Source organism: Lycorma delicatula, chromosome 2 (genome assembly GCF_047948215.1).
Source record: "Lycorma delicatula isolate Av1 chromosome 2, ASM4794821v1, whole genome shotgun sequence".
Taxonomy (NCBI): Eukaryota; Metazoa; Arthropoda; class Insecta; order Hemiptera; family Fulgoridae; genus Lycorma; species Lycorma delicatula.
The window spans coordinates 186,054,196-186,074,455 of record NC_134456.1 but is presented as its reverse complement, the minus strand read 5'-3'; the positions used below and the strand labels follow the sequence as shown (position 1 = coordinate 186,074,455).

At 29.0% G+C, this 20,260-nt stretch overlaps 1 protein-coding gene across 1 annotated transcript in view; it reads left to right on the top strand.

Annotated features, from left to right (window-relative positions):
* Window positions 1-20,260, top strand: part of LOC142319507 (kinesin-like protein KIF11) — an 87,420-nt gene that overhangs the window by 20,546 nt on the left and 46,614 nt on the right. Inside the window, exons 5-9 of the mRNA XM_075356858.1 lie at window positions 727-876; window positions 5,739-5,975; window positions 8,881-9,073; window positions 10,577-10,759; window positions 15,734-15,837. Of these exons, the coding sequence (XP_075212973.1) occupies window positions 727-876; window positions 5,739-5,975; window positions 8,881-9,073; window positions 10,577-10,759; window positions 15,734-15,837 (867 nt within the window). The remainder of the gene's footprint in view (window positions 1-726; window positions 877-5,738; window positions 5,976-8,880; window positions 9,074-10,576; window positions 10,760-15,733; window positions 15,838-20,260) is intronic.

Genomic DNA, 20,260 nt, shown 5'->3' with positions numbered 1-20,260 from the left:
GGCCTTGTAAAGCAGTTGGTTTCATATGGATTTGAAAACAATTATGGATACTGGTGTTCTTTGGTGGTTTGGTTTCAATTTACCATATTGGGAAGGCATTAACCACCTGTAAAACCTACCAGGAAAATTCCAAGGAATTGGAATTGCCAAGGATCGAACACGACTGTATGACAAAAATTTTTTTTACATGTATATATTTGATGTTAATGATTTTGAATTATTGGTTACTTGATTTTTTTAATCAGATATGAATGTTCTGGAAAAAGTTAGTCAAGATTAGTTTCAAATGTTAATCTGTCAGTTCATGCACATGTGTTTATTCCATTACTAATTTATGCTTGTTAGTAATTATGTAGATATGTTTCATTTGAATTTTTTAGTTTTGTAATTAAGGATGAAGAATGACAATTCTTATATTTTATCTGATTTATTTTTTAATTATTTTAAAAACAAACTTTAGCCTTGAGTAAGCTGAACTGAATATTAAATAAAGACAATGTCAATTCATATGTGTAAAAAAACATCAATTCTCTTTCTTTGTCTTATAATTATTTACTGTTCATTTCAAAAGTATTGTTACTACTAATGATGAATTTTTATATGAGTAGGAACTAAGTACAGTTCCAGCTGATTATGTCAATGAAGTTAAATATAAAGGATTTAAAAGTTTAATGGTTAAGTGTATGTTTACAATTTTTTATAAAAAAAAATTTAATTTTTTTCCAGATTGTATGAAGATACTGTAAATAAGGGAGGTGTCATTGTTTATGGACTTGAGGAAGTTGTTGTTCATGATAAAAGTTCTGCTTTTAATGTCTTTGAAAAGGGTTGTGCCAAACAAGATAGGTTTATGGAATCATTAAATTCTCATATAAGGTATCCAGTTTCTATTTTTAGGTACAGTTGTACCACACTTATGTGAGATTAAATTTGACTGTTAATTTTAATAGTTTTCAGTAAACAGTTAGTGTCCACTACTAAAATATCTTTAAAGCATGCATGCAACTAATACATATATCAAATTGATTAATTTATCCTTTAACTTTTCCATCTAAGTTACTTATTCACCTAATTACCACTACCACTCAAATTAATTTTTGGCATCTCATAATAATGTACGGATAATAAATATAATTAATTTTGGAGTGGGTTTTTTTGTTTAACATTGCACTTTTTACTCCCTTGTACGAAATAAAGGACGTACTGTGATCGCGAAAAATTTCAATTTTCAGATTTCAACGGAATTATTCATTTTGACCATCCCTTAATCCATTTTGACTAATTTCAGCGTGATATCTGTACATACTTACATACATATCTTACATAACTCAAAAACAATTAGCCATAGTAGGATTTAGGACCGTTGCAACTTCTAGTTGTGCACCTTCTCTTTTGATTGCAATCGATTGAACCAAAAACGTCCAAAAAAGCCCAAAATTAAAAAAATATAGATTTTGGACTTTTTCTTAACTGCAGTAATAAGCTCTCATTGAGAGTTTTTCATCAATATATTGTAAGTGGTACTTATTTTCATTGGTTGCAGAGTTACAGCCAAATAAACTTTTAATTAATGAAGTATTTGGATCTATAAGGTCTATAATTGTTCTTTGGTTTGAGATAATTCTTCTGAACTTAATTTGTGTACACATTTTTTTTTTCAAATTTTCTCTCATATTCATCATCCTCTCTTAATCTTTTTAAAAAATTTTACAATAAATTAGAATTCAATAAGTTATTAATGAAATAAAATGTTATGTACTTTTCATTTTTTTTTAAATTGTATTTGTAATTTAATAGTTGTACAAGGAAGTCATGTAGTGTCTGCATCATATTTTTATCATTTGTAAATAGCATATCTACATTAGCTCGTTTTAAATCAGGGCTCCTATTTATACAGAACCTAATCACTAGGCTGTTTATTTATGTTGCTACTAGCCTGGGCAAAGCTTATTGGAAATGTACTTAACTTTCATAAAAAAAATATCTGATTCACCAGTATTTTCAAAAGTCATAAGCATCTTAGTCACTTAAAACTGGATCATTGGTTCAAGTTTCATCATAATCTCAATTTTGGGCCGAGATGAGAATTGTTCAAAATGATCCTGCGATTTGCTTACATCTAACCCCACTATATAATCAGCATTGGGTTCATTTTTTATTTTGTAAAATATTCTATTGAAATTTATGCTAAATTTGAACATTAAATACATTTTAAGCACCATTAACATCATTTAAAAAGTTTCATAGATTAAGCAAATTAGAAAATTTATAAATAAAGAAAAAAAACATAAATTTACTTGCAAATTGAATGTACAATATTATTTAGTTGCACTTACATCAGTAGATTTGTCAAGTTGAATAATGAACAATGATTTGCTAACTTTTTGGATTAATTGTTATTCAACATCAGTTCCTAATTTACTGATTATGTGCTTAATAGTATCATTAGAAAGTGGTAAGAATTTCATTTTATCTGCAGCAACCACATCTAGGATTTCAGAACACATGTCTGTTAAGCACGGTTTTATTTTGTTTTCAGCAACAGAATAAGCCTTTTTGCACTTAACAATTCTTAAAGCAACTGAATATGACGCTTTTACAAAAGATTTTTTTGACAAGAATAATCTTCAAAGATAACTATTGATTTTTAAATTCAGCACTTTTACCTTCAAAAAATTCAAGTGGCTTATTTTGTAGATTTGAATGTTTTGTTTGTAAATGACATGCTAATTTTGTGGGCTTCATATATTCATTTGATAAAATTTCTGTGCATATGAAGCATTGAGGTCTCGGAAAATCTTCTTTCGATTCTGACAATGAAATAAAACCATATTTCAAGTAATCCAGGTTATAACACGAACAAGATAGTATTGTTTTAGTGGAGGTGAATCTTTTCCAGTATAACTAATATTTGAAGCACTACTGCTATTAGTGGCTGGTTTTTTGGAAAAGTCTGTAATACATTTAATTTTTTCTTTTCATTACTCATTTTTAAGCGTCTGAAATATATAAAAAAATTAATGCCAATTATTAAATAAACAGTATACATTTACTTATTTTTTAAGTTTTCCAAACATAGAGATTTAACATTTTCATAATGCTTTCTAAAAAATTTAACTGTTTAAAACTCAGTAAACAGTATAATAAAATACCAATTTCGTATGACTGACAGACAGTGTTTCAAATGTAAACCTGCAATTGTATGGTAAGCAAGTGCTCAGTTGTATACATTATTACTGCCATTAAAAAATGAGTAATAATGTATTTAAAGGTTGTAAGACAGTATAATGCATATAAAGATATAAAGAAGTTCACAGACCACTAAAAGTTTTATGCATACTACCAATGGTCTGTAAACCACCGGTTGAGAAACAGTACTCTAAAAGGTTCATTATTATTGTTTGAAGAGAAGGCATACACAAGAAAAAAGTAATGTTCTGCTAAGAAAAATTGTTGAGCAGTTTGAAATGAGAATAATGAAAAAACAAGTTTGTCAGAGTTATTGTCAAGTTTGTTATGAGTGGGAAGTATTAATATGTACAATGCACATATTTTGTTTAATTTATAAATTGATTTATATGTTTATTCCTGTTAAGTATAATATTAACCAAAAAGATTTAAATTGTCTTTTTTTTGTCAGATTTAAAATAGAAGATGTGTTTATAAAAAATCATTATGTTACTGTTACCCATAAAGTATTTTTTAATAACTTGCAACTACATCTACAATTCTTTTCTAACAATCAGTGTAGTTTTTTTAATTACTAGTAAATTCATAATATAAACAACTTTGCTAAAATCTTTCACAAAATGTTGCAAAAATTGGCATAATATTTTTCACTTAACACATTGAAATCTGAGTCCAAGTATTTCTCTGTAACCTATATTGTTTATGTCACCAAAGCTTGATTATAACTTTGTCACCTGTCAGATTTTATTGTTTGACAAAGTCAAGGGCTTGTTTGTCAATCAATTCAATTTATATTATTTGGTTTGTAATGAAATCTACCCAGTTATTTTAGCAAATAATAAAAAAAATTGTTTCAACTTGTTCTTTGAATGTTAGTTTGAAGCAATGTGGCATGTGTTTTGATTCGTTGGTGTACATGTTTTTATTGAGTACAGGTTTTTTTATTCAGAGGTTTTGGATAAGGTGATGCTATATCATATAGCCCATTGCTATTTGCCTGATAATCTATTGCAATTTTTCATTGTTTTTCTGATATTCTCTTTTAAGTGAGAAAAATATCACTTATTAATGACAATTATTACTTTTTCAAATATTTCTCCTACTGTGAAGGAAAACTTTTTGTCAAATCACCATGCATTTTTTAATGTTATGATTATGCAAAATAATAAATTTAGTTAGAAAGGAAATGCCCAGGAAACTTATTTGAAAATTAAGTTGAAGTACTGAAATTTAAATTACAATTTTTATTATAAAAAAATTTTACTTATGTGTGTAGTTACCTTATTAATTACAAACTAAATGTAGTTTTCATATAATTAGTAATTTTCTATTATAAACAACTTTGTTAAAATCTCGCATAAAGACACACTTAATTTAAGAATACCGGAAATGCAGATAAAATCCCCCTTTAGTTTGATGTGCTGTGTAATTATACAGTAACTTCAAAAGGAGAAAACAAATTAAAATAGTTAGTACAGGATATAAAAAATAATATCTTTTTTTTAATGCTATGTATTATGGCAGATGGCCAGAAATTACTACTATTCTTAATATTAAATAGGAAAGCAATGCCCAAAAATGATAAATTTCTTAATGATAGGATAATGCATGTCTACAAGAATGGTTGGATGGCTTCTGAAATTATGGAAGTCTGGGCAAGTGCTGTGGGGGACTTAAGACCAGGAACTCTGAAAACCTAAAAAACATGGTTGTAATGGATACATTTAAAGGACATTTAGCTGATTTAATGAAAAATAAATTAAAGAAAGAAAATTGTGACTGTGATGATCTTGAGCGGTATAACTAGCCACTTGATATCTGTATCATGAAGACCATGTAAGAAACGAATACAAAAACTGGTTACATTCACCAAACCATTCTCTAACTTCCAGAAAAAAAGGCAAGTTCTTCAACAATATTGGAATGAGTTTCTGTCGCCCAGAATAAAATTCCAAATGAAACAATAAATCCAGTTGTGAAATAATAGTAACTCGCTCCTTTAAATGCAGCATCGCTCCTTTAAATGCATCATGGAGGAACATAAGATGAGCTAATGTGGGATGATGATATTGACACTGTTTTCAGAAAAAGTACTGATAGTGAAAGTGAGTGATTTTCTGATTGTAAATAATATTTATTCAATTTAAAGTACCTATATGAAATTATTTTATTTATTGTGACTTTATTATTTAAATTTTATTTTAACTAATAAAAAAAATAATTTACATTTTTCTTCAAACATTAACGCATGACTAGGAATTCTTTTCTTAATGATCTGTATTGATTATGGATTTGAAGAAAGTATTAACTCGATACTTAAAAATAAATAAAGATTATTTAGAATTTTAATCCTCATAATGTTTTTTTACATTCTCAGAGAATTATAAATCTCAAAGTTTAGACTTTGATATGAAGTGAGTGTGATGATAATATTGATAATGTTGTATTTTACTGATTAAAGTCCTTTAGAGTTTGAAGAATTACATTTTTAGAGTAAAAACTTTTTTCTGTAATTTTTTATTTAATTTTGAATTTAACTTTTTTTTCAGCCGTTATCATTCTATATTTACCATAACTGTGTACCTTAAAGAGACACCAGATCTTGGGGAAGAATTTCTTATTGTTGGTAAACTGAATTTAGTAGATTTGGCAGGAAGCGACAATGTCAGCCGATCAGGTGCTATGGATAAGCATGCTCGTGAGACTGGCAGGATCAATCAGTCAATGTTAACATTAAACAGAGTAATAATGTCACTGGCTGACCACACTAACCATATACCTTACAGGTATTTAAGTAATAAATTTAAACACATTTGTAAATTATGAATCTAAAAAATACTGTTTGTCAAAAAAATTAAAGTAAATTCTTTCAATTTGTCTCATGGGTTATTCCATGTCAAGTGGACCAGGGGTTAACCATCTCCACACTTATCAAATTTTGCATTGACATTTGATGTGGTCTTAAATGCCATTTTATCATATTGTAGTTCTGTATCTGCTATTGCTGATTTTCTGTGATCTCTTGAAAAAAAGGACATTTTTGCACATACATGCAAAAGTTCCTAACTTTGAATTATAATTTTGAAGGCTATAATAAAGCTATGGGTTTGAGTTTTAATACTTTCAGTTAACATTTTATGTTGAATTCAAATATGTTATTCACAAGTTTCTTTTAGCATTTGGCTTTGAGATATAGCAGCTGAAATTCAGGTAAAAAATTGTTATGACATTTTGTAAGTCAGAGTTTGAGCATATTATAATTCCTTATCTAGTAATTTAATCGAAATGAGACTTGGTAACTTGAAAAAGGGAATAATCGTGTGTAACATCCTAAAGTTTCAAAACAACTGGAGGCTTATGTCAGGATATATTCATCATCAAATTTGGTCAAAACGTTTAGCTCGATTTTTGACCTACCTTTGAAAGCTTTTATCTCAGGTATTACTTAGATTTTGTTAATTTTATTATAGTTAGAAAGGCAAATTTTAAACTATAAAATTCATGCAGTTTGTTTTTTGACCTCTAGTATATAAGTAGCAGAAAAAACAGTTGAATGGTAATGCATCTCTCACATAGGGAGTAAGTTTTTTGTAATGTTTATGGATTAAATGAATACTATGTAATAGAAAGTAATTTTTTATTATGTAATATCCATTTTGGTGCCTGTTAATACAAAGTTAACTGTATTAGCTGTACCTTGCCTCCTATTGAATGCAGAGGAGACAGTTTCAGCTAATTATATCTGTTACAGCAAGCACAGTTTTTAAAGTATTTATTACACATGCACAAAAATACTAAAATCATAAACAAAATGAAATATAGTCATAGTAGTAATAACAGAGTGCAATATTATAGAACACAGTAGCTTCGAAATAAAATAAAAGTATCTAAAGTAGCCAGAAACTTCGTAGCACAATACTTTTAATTCCACGTCAGCTTAAATTGTTTCTCAATCATAGACTGGTTATATTCTGGATACATATATTGTCATCTTAATGATGTCATTGATGGTGCTTTAAGAGTAGCAAAAATCTGCTGTTCTGTAATCCAGCAAGTGTCCTTTCTAGGGGGCCAATGATAAGCTGTACCATGAGATTGCATAAAACTAATGAGAGAATCGTGTTCTTCAAAAGATATATTGCACATATTTCCAATCTACCAAGTATTGTCATTCATGCAGACCACATATTGGCCTGGTTGCAAGGTGGTAAGTGATATGCCTTGAGTAGGTTTATCAATTTCATAAATATCATCTTCAAATACTGAAGTACCATTTGAGACTCTGCTGACTTGGATTTTAGCTTTGCTAACTGGCTTAAACTAGTGGTTCTCTCTTGTTCCAGCAATTGTGTGACCACTACTAAACTGTCTTTCCTGTTCAGGTCGGATTCTCTCAACTTCTCTTGGAATAAAAAAGAACCTGATTCCTGGTATTTTTCTTCACAAAATTCAAATAAGTCTCTTGGTGTCAATATCTGGTTTTCTATAGATAGCTGAAGACATATGCTGCTAATTGTTTTGTAGTACCTCCAATTCTATCACAAGGTGATTTTCTGTGGCTAATACCAAAGAAGTTCTACTCAGCTGTTATCCTAAAGTATCTTCATGGTGGCACAAATTGATAAAATTCTTGTATTGAGCAGCTAACCCATCATTGAAGTAGTGTATATGCTTTATTTTAGTCACTGTCTTCAGTTCAGTCAAAAATATATGAACAGTAATGATATCATGGTGCACACAATCACTGACCATGCAAATGCTAAGATTCTGAAGCTCGTTTTTATTGTAATAAACCATGAATGAATGCAGTGTATCTTGGTTGTTTTCCCAATGGAATCCCTGTACAGCATCTTGCACAACAAACAAAAAGTTCTCAGCAAAATCCATCAGAATAATAGTATGATTATCATTTTAATTTTTCTTCAGTTGGATGATGTTAACTGATATGACACAATTTTTGCACTTTTTTAACACATTTTTTGCAATAGACTGTAAAATAAATTAGTTCTTTTTATTGTTATTATTGTTGTGGCTCAGGTGATCCCAGACACCTTATAGATACACAGAACATAAGTAATAAATACATAAAGCATTTCACAATCTCATCCATGCCCTCCACCTTGAAGAGGTTGCTTATTTTTCTTGCAGATAGTATTATCTGTAATATATTATTAACCTTACTGATCATTTTAATTATAAGGCTTTCTCTTTGAGTTTTATTAGAAATCATTATAAATAAATAGTTTTAAATGCACTGTAAAATTGTAAAACATTTGTAAAGTATGTTTTCTCTATGACTGATAACATTAGAAATTACATAAAAACACTTCCATAACTTTGTATGAAGTGAAAATTTGAATTACTTTAATTAGATCTAAAAATAAGTGATGGTATCTAGTTAGAAAAAGAACAGTGAAAAATTATAATGAAAGCAGAATGTGCTGTAGAGTACCTGACATGGTGTTTCTGGTTTCTTATGTGATGATTTATTTAGCTAGAATCTAAATAAAGTGAAGGAACATGTTTAACTGGCAGTTTTAAGACCAAAACTAGATTGTTAAAAACAGAAATAAGGCATTTGTTTCAATATTTAGTTTTCTGTGTTCACTGCTAAAGAACACAATCAGAAAAATTAATTGTGATGATAGTTATCATTTATTTTTACAATTTTTATGATGTGCTTTTTTACAGAGAATCCAAACTCACTAGACTACTTCAGGATTCTTTAGGTGGATCATCAAAGACTTGTGTAATTGCTACCGTTTCTCCACTAGCAATTCATTTTGAAGAGACTTTGAATACTCTGGAATATATTAATTTGGCTAAAAATATTGTAAACAAACCACAAGTGAACAAAAAATTGTTTGAGAAAAATCAATTAAAGGTAACTGTCTAAGTTTGATATTATAACTATCATTATATTACTGTGTTTGACCAAAAACTACCTTTCTACTATAACAAGTTTCTTGCAGGCAAGATAAGTTAGAAAGAAAATATAGGAATATTATAAAAACAGGAACTGTAATAAGAGTATAGAATAATCCTATTTATTACACTAATAATTTTTACACTTTTGTTAATGCAGTTGTAAATTTTCGAATGAAAATGTAAGAAAAAAATGTTCATTAACAAGTAAACAATTGAGAAATTAAACTGATATAATGTAAAAAAAGCCTGTTATTATCTTAAAATAAAGTGTATGTGAACCACCAGGTTGATCTAGTGGTGAAAACGTGTCTTCCCTAATCAGTTGATTTGGAAGTCGAGAGTTCTAGCATTCAAGTTATTTTTAGGTTATTATATACTTGGTACATATCAGTTATTTTTACTTGGATTTGAATACTAGATTGTGGATACCGGTGTTCTTTGGTGGTTGGGTTTCAATTAACCACACATCTGAGGAATGGTCGAACTGAGACTGTACAAGACTACACTTCTTTTACACTCATACATATCATCCTTTGAATTATTATCTGAAAGGTAATTACCAGAGGCTAAACAGGAAAAAGAAAGTATGTGTATATGAATAATTTAATTAAAATTTATGATATAAATTAATATATGATCAGTTTACATAATATTTAAATTTTCATTGTTATCTTTTATAAATTTTTACTCTAATATAAAATGTTCTCTTGGCTGGAGCATTCTGTTGTAGTGACAGTGGTGGCTTGTTTCCGTTAATATTTTAATTATCTTTGAGATACTTTTGAAGTATTGTTTAGATAAAAGTAGCTTACATTTATTTAGACATTTGCTGAATTTTTTTTTGAATTTCAAGAAATTCTCTTTGTTAGTAAGCATATGAACCCACACACAATAACCATGTTAAAAAAACCTTGATATTTAAAAAAAAATTCTATAAAATAGTAGAAGTGAAGAAAATGTGTGCTACTAATTTAAATATACATCAACAAAATCTCATGGTATGACAGTCAATCAGTTCACCAAACAATTTTAAGGATGTGAACAATCATATTATTCCAGGTAAAATAAATAAAATCTTCTCCATTTCTTGATCTTAAAGTCCTGAAATCCAGCTGAAGCAAGAATCTAACATAACATCAGTGCTACTGCTAAATTTTTCACATACCTCATTAAAAAAAAAAAATGGGGAGTGATTTTTATTTAGATACTTTATACACAAGAATTTTAACATGTGCAAGTAACTAACTCTTTTTTATTATGAAGTAACTTGATGACAGACATTCATAGGTTTTTCCCAGAAGTAGTAGTTGTATTAGGTAGTTTTTTCTGAGGTACTGAAACAAATAATTGTTCTAGTATTTAAAATAAAAATAAAATCTTTTGCCTGTACGTGTTACATTGCATGGATAAATGCTGCTGTTCAGGTATCTTTGGATTGAGATGATTGTCTGTTTTTCAGAAATACACAGAGGAAATAGAAAGATTACAGAAAGATTTAATTGCAAATCGAGTAAAGGAAGGGATTTTTTTAGCAGATGATACTTATGATAAACTTATGAGCAAAATTAATATTATAGAACAAGAAAAGCAAGATCTGATTATGACTATAAAAGCTATTAAAATTGAAATGAAGAAAATGGAAGTAAGTTTATAATTTTCTTGATTTTATTTTGTGAAGGCATGTGTATTACTTTAAAAAAATATGTAGTAAATAAAAAATATGTAATATGTTTATTTTGAAAATGTAATAAATAGATAATATATTATAATAATAATAACAACAACAGAGTTAAATATTTTATTATATTTGTGATTGACTATGCCATAATTTTTAATCCTGACAGTAAGCTATTTGATTTCTAATATCAGAGCCAGATAATCACCACTGACTGGTGTAAGCTTTCACCACCTCTTTTCTGTCAAAAGCCTTTTGAGGATTTTGGCCACTGGTGATGCAACTCTTGACAGGATGTTAATAAAACCTCATTTAAATTAACAGCCACTGAATTAATACTAATATTTATCTGCCAGTTATAAGTAATGCTAAGTACATCACAGTTTGTGGAATATTATGAAAACTATTATAATAAATTTAGATGAATTTTATTTGGTTTTTTTGTACAGGCCTGAAAAATTTGGAGTAAACAATTAATTTGTTAGTCAGAACAAGTTAATCAAACAATTTGATTCAATCTGGAATTGAATCTTAGAATCCTATTCACAAGTTTGTAAAACAATTTTATATCTAAAAAGAATAGCACCTATAGTTACATTTGTTTGAACTTGTAACTTAAGATGGTAATTTAAACAAGTGTTTATCTTTTAATATGAGTGATATTTACTAAATAATGACAAAAAGTAATAAACTTTTATGAGCCAAAAGCATAATATTTAATATTTATGTTTTTATATTATGGCAGCCAATGTAATAGATTCTGATTAGATGCCAAGAAATGCTTTCTGATGTAATATTACAGTGTCTTGATATTACTTATCTTTATGGTGCATTGCCCCAAAATGATAGTTTCCAATTTTAGGATATATTTCTACACAAAACTTTATAGATGCATCAATAATGCAAAAAATACTAAACAAATTCAAAAATCGAATAAATCCTAAGCATTCAATTTTTCTCATTTGTTTCTAATATTTGGTTCAGTTTGTTATTTTATCTGTTCAAACATAATGAGAGATAGCTAAATGATGAACAAATTCATAATAATTTTGATGATAGTGGTATCAAGGAAAGTTTTAATGATTCAAATTTAAATCTAGATTACAACAATTTAAGTGAAGGTGGTAAATCAGAATGTTCATTTATTTTGTTTATACATAAATTTTTTTTTCATAAACATTTTGTTGCTTTCAAAGTACTCTTTTTCAGATATAATACATTTGCACCAGCAATTTTTCCAATCTTCTAAGCACCTCTGCAACACAATTTTTGTTACAGTGTTTAGCTCTTTCAGTGATTCTATCCTTATCTCTTCTGTGTTGGCAAAATGTTGTTTTTTATGGTTCTTTTGATCTGGGGAAATAGGAAGAAGTCACAAAGGACCATGTATGGCGAATACAGAGATTGAGGCATCATAATAGTCTTGTTTTTGGGAAAAAATTCACAAAGATGCAGTGAAGTATGACCAGATGCATTATCGTGGTGCAAATGCCATGAATTGTTTTGACACAAATCCAGGTGTTTTCTTCAAATTGCTTCATGTAAATGGTGTAGAACTTCCAGGTAGTAATCCTTATTGTCTCTCTGATAGTGATTTGGTGATTGTCCATAATCATTTTCTTCACTTTTTCAACATTGTCATCAGATGTTGATGTGCTGGGATGTCCAGGGTGCTTATCATCTTCAACATCTTCACGGCCTTCTTGATAACATTTGTACCACTTGTAAACACTTGTTTTATATCAAAAGCAACATTCAACTTTTCCAATACAGTGCTGCATTTGATTCCATTCTTAAATCAAAATTGAATGCAAATTCTTTGTTCAATTTTTTCCACAAGTTAAAAATTACCAACCATACCAAAACATGTATAACCTTATGGAGAGCCAACAATAAACTAAGCATCTAATATGGCTACCAATGTAAACATGTTAGGGACAAGTATACATACACAACAACAACAAAAATTGCAACAATTGGACTTATACAACCTAGGAAATTAAAAAATTTCACATATTTTTTATCAAATGTCATATTCTCAAATTAACACCCAAACTTTTGTTTTTATTATGAAATTCTCTACTCTAGTGCCTTTGTATTCTGTTTAGCTTCTTTTTTTTTATGAATTCTTCTAAAAGTGTTTATATAGAAAATATTTCAAACATAGTGCTTCTAATAAAAAAACAAATATCAGTTACTCTGTAAATGAATTTCTTTCTCATGGTTTCAAATGATAATTTTTTTAATACAATAAAAAATTAATTTTTTTTTATATCCACCTTACGAACAAAAAAGGGGTGTCTTTTTGCTGGTAAGGTGGAAATAAATTTTTTAATTATTTTTTTATTCTACTCTATAAATGATTTTCTCCCCATCTTTTCTGATTAAGATTGTAATATATGAGGGATATTTCTAAAGTAAAAACCGCTGGGAAATTTACCTTCTTAAGGTTGGCGAACCTGTGTTGTTCATGGCCATGCTAGTAATGTACACACAGCATTGTTGTCTGTAAGTTGTCGCTTTGCAGTATCTTTGATTATGTGTGAGTTATTATGTTATAAAATGAATAGGAAAATTGATGTTGCCGCTGACTGTGAAGTACATAAAGTCATAAGTTTTTTAAACCATAAAAACATTAAGCTACCTGAAATTCAGAGGCAGTTGGTTGCTGTGTATAGTGATAATGTAATGAATGAAAGAAATGTCTGAAAACAGAATTAATGTACATGATTAAGAACGTTGGGAGGCCCTTGATAATCATTGAGAACTTGTTAATTGATGATGAAATCAGAAAAGATTGACACAACGTTTTCCAACCTGTCCCTTCTTTTTCCTGGTGTTTCAAGAGCTGTTACCAGTCGCATTGTTCATGACCATTTAGGCTTCAGAAAGTTTTGTACATGTTGGGTGCCACATGTCTTAATGGAACGTCAAAAAAATCCGAATGGGATCTGCTTTGGAATTTTTTGTGCGCTCTCACAGAAAAAGGTGATGAGTTCTTTAATCCAATTGTTACTGGTGATAAAACATGGATTTTGTATTACACGCCAGAGAGAAAATGGCAGTTAAGTGAATGGTGTAATCCTCAATCACCAACAATACCAAAAAAGGCCAAGCCAGAGCTATTTGGACGCAAACTTAAGGCCACAATCTTTTGGGATCGGTTTGGCATACTGCTGATAGATTTCATGCTACATGGAACAACTATAAATGCCGAAGCCTATTGCAAATCTCTACATAAGTTACGGCGCCATTCAAAATCAGCAATGTGGGTGGCTCACCAATGGTGTCATCGTGCTGCATGATAATGCACATCCACATGTTGTGGGTCCTGCATGTGATTTACTAAGAACATTTGGATGGGAAATTTACGATCATCCACCATGTAGTCTGGACATAGCTCCTTCTGATCACCATTTGTTTGGGAAATTGAAAGAATTTTTGAGTGGTAAGCAATTCGTGGGTGACGAACTTAAAAATGCTGTCAATCAGTGGATAAATGGACTGGCGGCAGAAGAATACGACATGGGTATATTGAAGCTAGTGTATGCTATGATGAATGTCTTTTCATTTGGCGATTATATAAAAAGGTAGTAGTATATGGTATGTAGTTTAAGAGAAATAAAAGATAGTTATATATTGTTTTCAGAATAAATTTTTTTTACAATGAAGCGGTCTTTACTTTAGAGATAACCCCTTGTATTTTATTGTATATTATTTTGAAGGGGAAAACAGACGATGTAAACGCCATCTTAAAATTACCTAGGGTAATGTGAAACTAATATTTTTCTCAAAAAAAAAAGAAGAAAAAAGGTCATTAAAGTGAGTGGTGATGCATATTAGGCCTTAGCATCAAAAAAGGGTACTGAAACAGGTTAATGGGTAAAAGTGAAACAGAATATATAAAGTTGCCCTCAGTCTAGATGGCATGTTTTGATCGCTTAGTTTTTGTGAATTAAATTTTTTTCCGAGATTTTTGCTTCATCACGTAGTTTTTTTTTATTAAAAATAATATAGAGGTATGTTCACCTCTCACTGTAAAGAAATAAAATTTAACCATTTTTAATTACATGTTTGGATAAATCTTATAAAAAACAATTCTGATGAAGCAGAACTCTGTGAAAGGATTAAATGTGAAATAAAAAATAATAATTTTATAAATTATTGTACTCTACTGTTAGGAGAGAATTTGCTAAACTATTTAATATATAATCTATAATTGACTATTTAACTAATTAGATCAGAGAATCCATTGCTTAAATGTATACAGTTAAATCTTAAAAATATCCAATATTTTTGTATAGAGCATTGAGAAAATACCTAGAAAACAGTTTTTTTTATGTAATTAACATTTTCTTTTTATTGTAATATTATTTTGTAAAAAAAATTATTAGTAAAGTCACTGTTTTTAACCAATATACTTTTCTGCCTTGTAAATCTTGTCCAAGTTAGTTATCAAAAACAATCAAATGGGAAATGCATCAGGGGAGGACTACCTACCTATAGTTTTACTGCATTTTAACTACTTATCATTTTTATAGCAAGTTTTAATTATTACATAATTAATTACCATATTATATGAAGTGGTTGTAACTGGTGATGCAATGAAGTATATTTTTGTTGTAATACATATTGTTAGAATTAGGTACAAGATACATAGAATTCAGTTGGATTGGTTTAAATATGTAACACAATTAAGTGACTAGCAGAGAGAGTTGCTGTAACAAACATTTTAAGGACAAGTGGCCAATTGTTCTCTCATGCTTTTGCTCAGGTTTTGAAGCATTATTTATTTTTGCTCTAGTTTTTTTTTTATAAAAGTAAATAAATTATCAAAAATTAAATATATACTGGCAAATTATGGTAATTTTTTTTAGAGAAAACAAATTTGATTATTTATTCTTATAAATTGTTAATTATGTACTTAAAATATTTTTTTAGGAAACAATGGAAGTTTTGAACAGGCATAAACAAGAAATGATTAAAGTTGTTGCTACTCAGGATTCATTATTTAATAAATTACATAATAAAATTGAAAAGCTTGAGTAAGTATCTATTATAACAGTATTATTAAAGGGAACAATAAATGTGTAATGCACTATGAAGAATGTTTATTACATTCTTTTCTTTTAAAAATTAATGACAATTTTTAAGAATAAATTATCTTTTTGACTTATAGAATTAAAATCATGTTGGTGCTGGAATGACATCTGGATAAAATTAGTAATCCATATGGAAAGAGACATTAAATCACAATAAAATCATTTTAATTAGAATAAAATATAAACAAATGACTTGCTTAGGAAATAAAACTATTTTGTATAAGTCTTTAAAATCAGAGAATCAATATTTTTAAATCATTAACTGAATTTTCTTTTATTTAAGTCCAGTTAAACTGAATATAAGTGTGAACAAAGAAAGCTTGCTCTGTTTATTATGATAATTTGAAATAAAAAATATTCATTCTGTAAGTCCAACCCAACCAACCAAATAGAAAATTTTGTACTTTGGTCAATGCCATGTTTTCATTAAAGGGTATCCCAACATTTTAAATCAACAAATTTTCAAAAATTTTAGTGCATCACAATTTTTGATTTTTTAATATTTGGTATATAACTACACACCTTGTAGTGGCCAAAAAATATTTTTTTATATTTAAAAAAAGGTTTTTCTTGGGTAATAGACTATTTTCTAACTTGCCAATAGGTAAAAACAATCATTTTCATCACTTTTTACATGAGCTGTAACATTCTTATTTTACATCATACAGAGGTAAAAAAAACCTTTTTTGGAAAGAGTGAATATGGAACTTCATCTTAGTGTACTTAAAATTCATTTTGTTACATAAACAAATCTTGTATTGTTTACTAAAATTATGTTTACAAATTATTTTTTCAAATTTTGGGCCCAAAATAAATAATGATGGGCTTAGAGTAACAGGCCTGTTTTTTACCTTTTAACTCTTAGGTACTAGTAGTTCTTATAAAAAAAAAATTGGACTGTTACTGAGTGTCCTTCATAAAAAAAAAAAAAAAAATAGCCGCAAATCGTAAGATTTTGAAAATGTCTCATTTTTGGGGTCCAAAAACAACATGAGGGACAGGTGGCAAAAATCTGAAATGTTTACAGCAGTAAGTACTTTTTATGTATTTTAAAACCATATAAAATTTATTTTGTTAATCAAAGGGTTTGACGAGTAATGAAGCCGTCAAAATAGCTAAAAACACTGTTCCTTCTAACCGTGAACAATGCATCCAAAAAATTCACAGGATCTATTTTTTCAGATAATAATGAAGCCCTACTATGCAAAATATTTTGATATGTCTATGAGATAGCTTATATTCTAGATAGTTAGTTACTTAAAGTATGACTCATGTCACAAACTCATGTTTAAACACGAAAGTGAATAGACATGCATGGGCATGAATGTTTGCATAATCCTGAATGTAAACATTGTAGAAGGCTCAGTTACTGTTTTGATTTCAGTGTGATATGTTGTATTGTTGCTAGTGTTAATACTGTGGTTAGGTAATGTATACTTGTTTATAAAGTAATTTTATTAGCAGTGGACTTTTCTTTTATGCGATATCTTTTGTTTTTAATTTTATTAATTATAGAAATTTTTATTTTAGCTCTAGAGAAACTGGGATAAGACAAAGTGATGTGTAATTGGTAGTTTTATAATTTATACTAACTGTATTGTAATTGTAAGAACCCTTACAATTAATAAAAATGGATTATGGAGTGTTCAATTGGCATTCACATTGAAACAATATGTCACAAATTGACTTAGATCTTCAGTATTGCATGATACTTTAGAGTTTACTTAACAGCAAATAAGATTGATATCTTTAAGAAGTGGATGTACTGAAACAGAAAATATCTGTACTTTTCATAAAACTGAATATTTAGATAAATATTTTCTTATTAATGGGAAAAGTTGCTCTGACCCATTTACCTGTCACACTAAACAGGTTAAGAAATCTCTTCGAGAAATATCTTTGACACTGTCAACATGCATCAAAATTTAAAATTAATTCCAGGCAGAGCAATGTGTACAAAATGCTTAAACAAAATTCAAAAACCACAAGATATACAGAAAGCGAACCAGAATGCCAAGATATATATTTGAGCTTCGAATGTGTTATAGTGGTGTTTGTGAATAAAGCTTATTCAGTACTGGGCATTTTCTCCATTAAGATTCAAAAATTATTGAGCAGTGCAAATGAACCAATTTTAAAAAATAAAGTTACAAAAATAGCCAAGTCAGTTATCAGTAAATTAAACGATTCCTTTGATTTAAATATTTCTACAGAAGAAACCAGTTTATTACCTCAAAATTATGGTGATTTAGGTAGGGAATATGAAGAATTAATCATTAAAATAAAGTATAAAATGAAAACAGTTACATCAATCCAGGGAAAAATTAATATTTTAAGTTTATTATCAAGCAGCTGGAGCATTCAAAAAATTCAAAATGAGTTTAGTATTAGTCAGTATCTAGCCCGTCAATCCAAACTAATACTTAAAACAAGTGGAATTTTGCCACAAATCGGAAAAGAAACCCAGTCATGTAATTGATGAAAATGTTATTAAATGTGTCTAAGATTTTTACCAGAATGATGAACACAGCCGAATGATACCAGGCAAGAAGGATTTGTATCTCTGTAAGACAAGCTGATGGAAAGAAAATTAATATTAAAAAAGGCTTATCTTGTGTAACTTAAAAGAATCATGTACAGCTTTCAAAGAAAAACATCATTTAAAAATTGGTTTTTCAAAATTTGCTGATTTAAGACCAAAATTTTATGTTCTGGCTGTTGGGTCAGGTACCAGAAGACCCAGTGGTGGGTCAGGTACTCACTCTGTGTATGTGTCACCCACCAAAATGTAAAACTCATGTTATCTGCTCTAAAAATGAAATTTGATTATAAAATTCTCCTCTCAACCGTTGTATGTGATATGAAAAATGAAACGTGCATGCTATCACAGTGTGAAAAACGTCCAGGCTCTAATGAAGTACTCAGATTACTGCAAGAGAGCTGGGGTGATTTTGATTCTGAAATTATCTTTAAACAGTGACAACAGTTTCTGTTGACCGTTTGGAACTAACTACTCAAATTCTTCCATTTCAAGGGTACTTAAGTAAACGTACTGAAAATTTAAATAATCTAAAAAGTCATTTTGTTGCTAAGTACCAAGCTAATTTCCTCAACATTAAAAAGGAAAATTTTGAGGGTGAATGGGAGACTTCTTTCAAAATTTTCATTTTGTAATACTGTATGAGGTCCAGTCTTATCACTGGTCAAAAAGTTATGCCACAGTACATCCATTTCTCATATATTTAAAAAAATAAGGGAAATTACAAAGCCAAAGCTGCTGTGTGATTGTGAGTACTTTAAGCACAATACTGCATCGTTCTTCTGCTTCCAAAAGCAAGTTATAAATAAAGTAAAAACATCGTTACCACATATTAAAAAATTTTTTATTTTTCTGATGGCTTCTCAGCCCAGTATAAAAACAAAAAAAAAATGTTATAAATTTGTGCTGTCATCAAAAAGATTTTGAAATCATAGCTGAATGGCAATTTTTTGCCTCATACCATGGAAAAGAACCTTGTGATGGTATCGTAGGAGCTGTAAAAAAGACTGTGACTAAAGTAGGCCATCAAAGCACAGTCAACAAACAAATTGTTACACCTTCTGAAATGTACAATTATTGCAGACAATATTAGAAATATAACATTTATTTTCTTCTCTAATAAAGATGTTAAAGAGATTGAAGAATACCTCAAGTTTTCATTATCAGGTAATCACAATAGTCCCAGAAACAAGAACCTTTCACATTTGTGTTCCAACAAGTCAGAAATGTATTCTGAAAGTGCAGGTGACATCTGAATCAGAAACATTTACGTTAATATCAATACACAAGGACATTAGTGTTTCTGATTGTTTTATAGGTTTACCAAAGCCAAAACATAAAAATTATGTCTGCTGCATATACGATGGCAATTGGTGGTTAGGTGAAGTCACTGGAGTCAAAATACATGAAAATGAAGAGGAATACTTTTTCCATCCGTAAGGTCCTGTTACTTCATTCAAATTTGTAATCAAACATTGAGGAGTAATCAAACATGTTCAACTGGAAGATGTTTTAAAGATTCTAACATCTTCAGAGATTTTTCTATCAACTACTGGAAGAGGACACAACATTACACCAGAGATGAATGATGACTTATCAGTTCTACTCAATAAAAAAAGGAGGAGCACTCAGTTATTGTAGTTAAGTTTGTTATCAAAAAGTGCAAGATTTATTCATAACTTCCATTTGCAGGAGTAAAATAAGGAAAAAGTAAATTGAACAACTTGTTAATGTATTTGAATTGTTTATCATTTTGTAATTATTATTTACCATTCTGTATTTGACTAGTTATTAATTATCAATTTATTAATTCTAATGAGTTTAGTT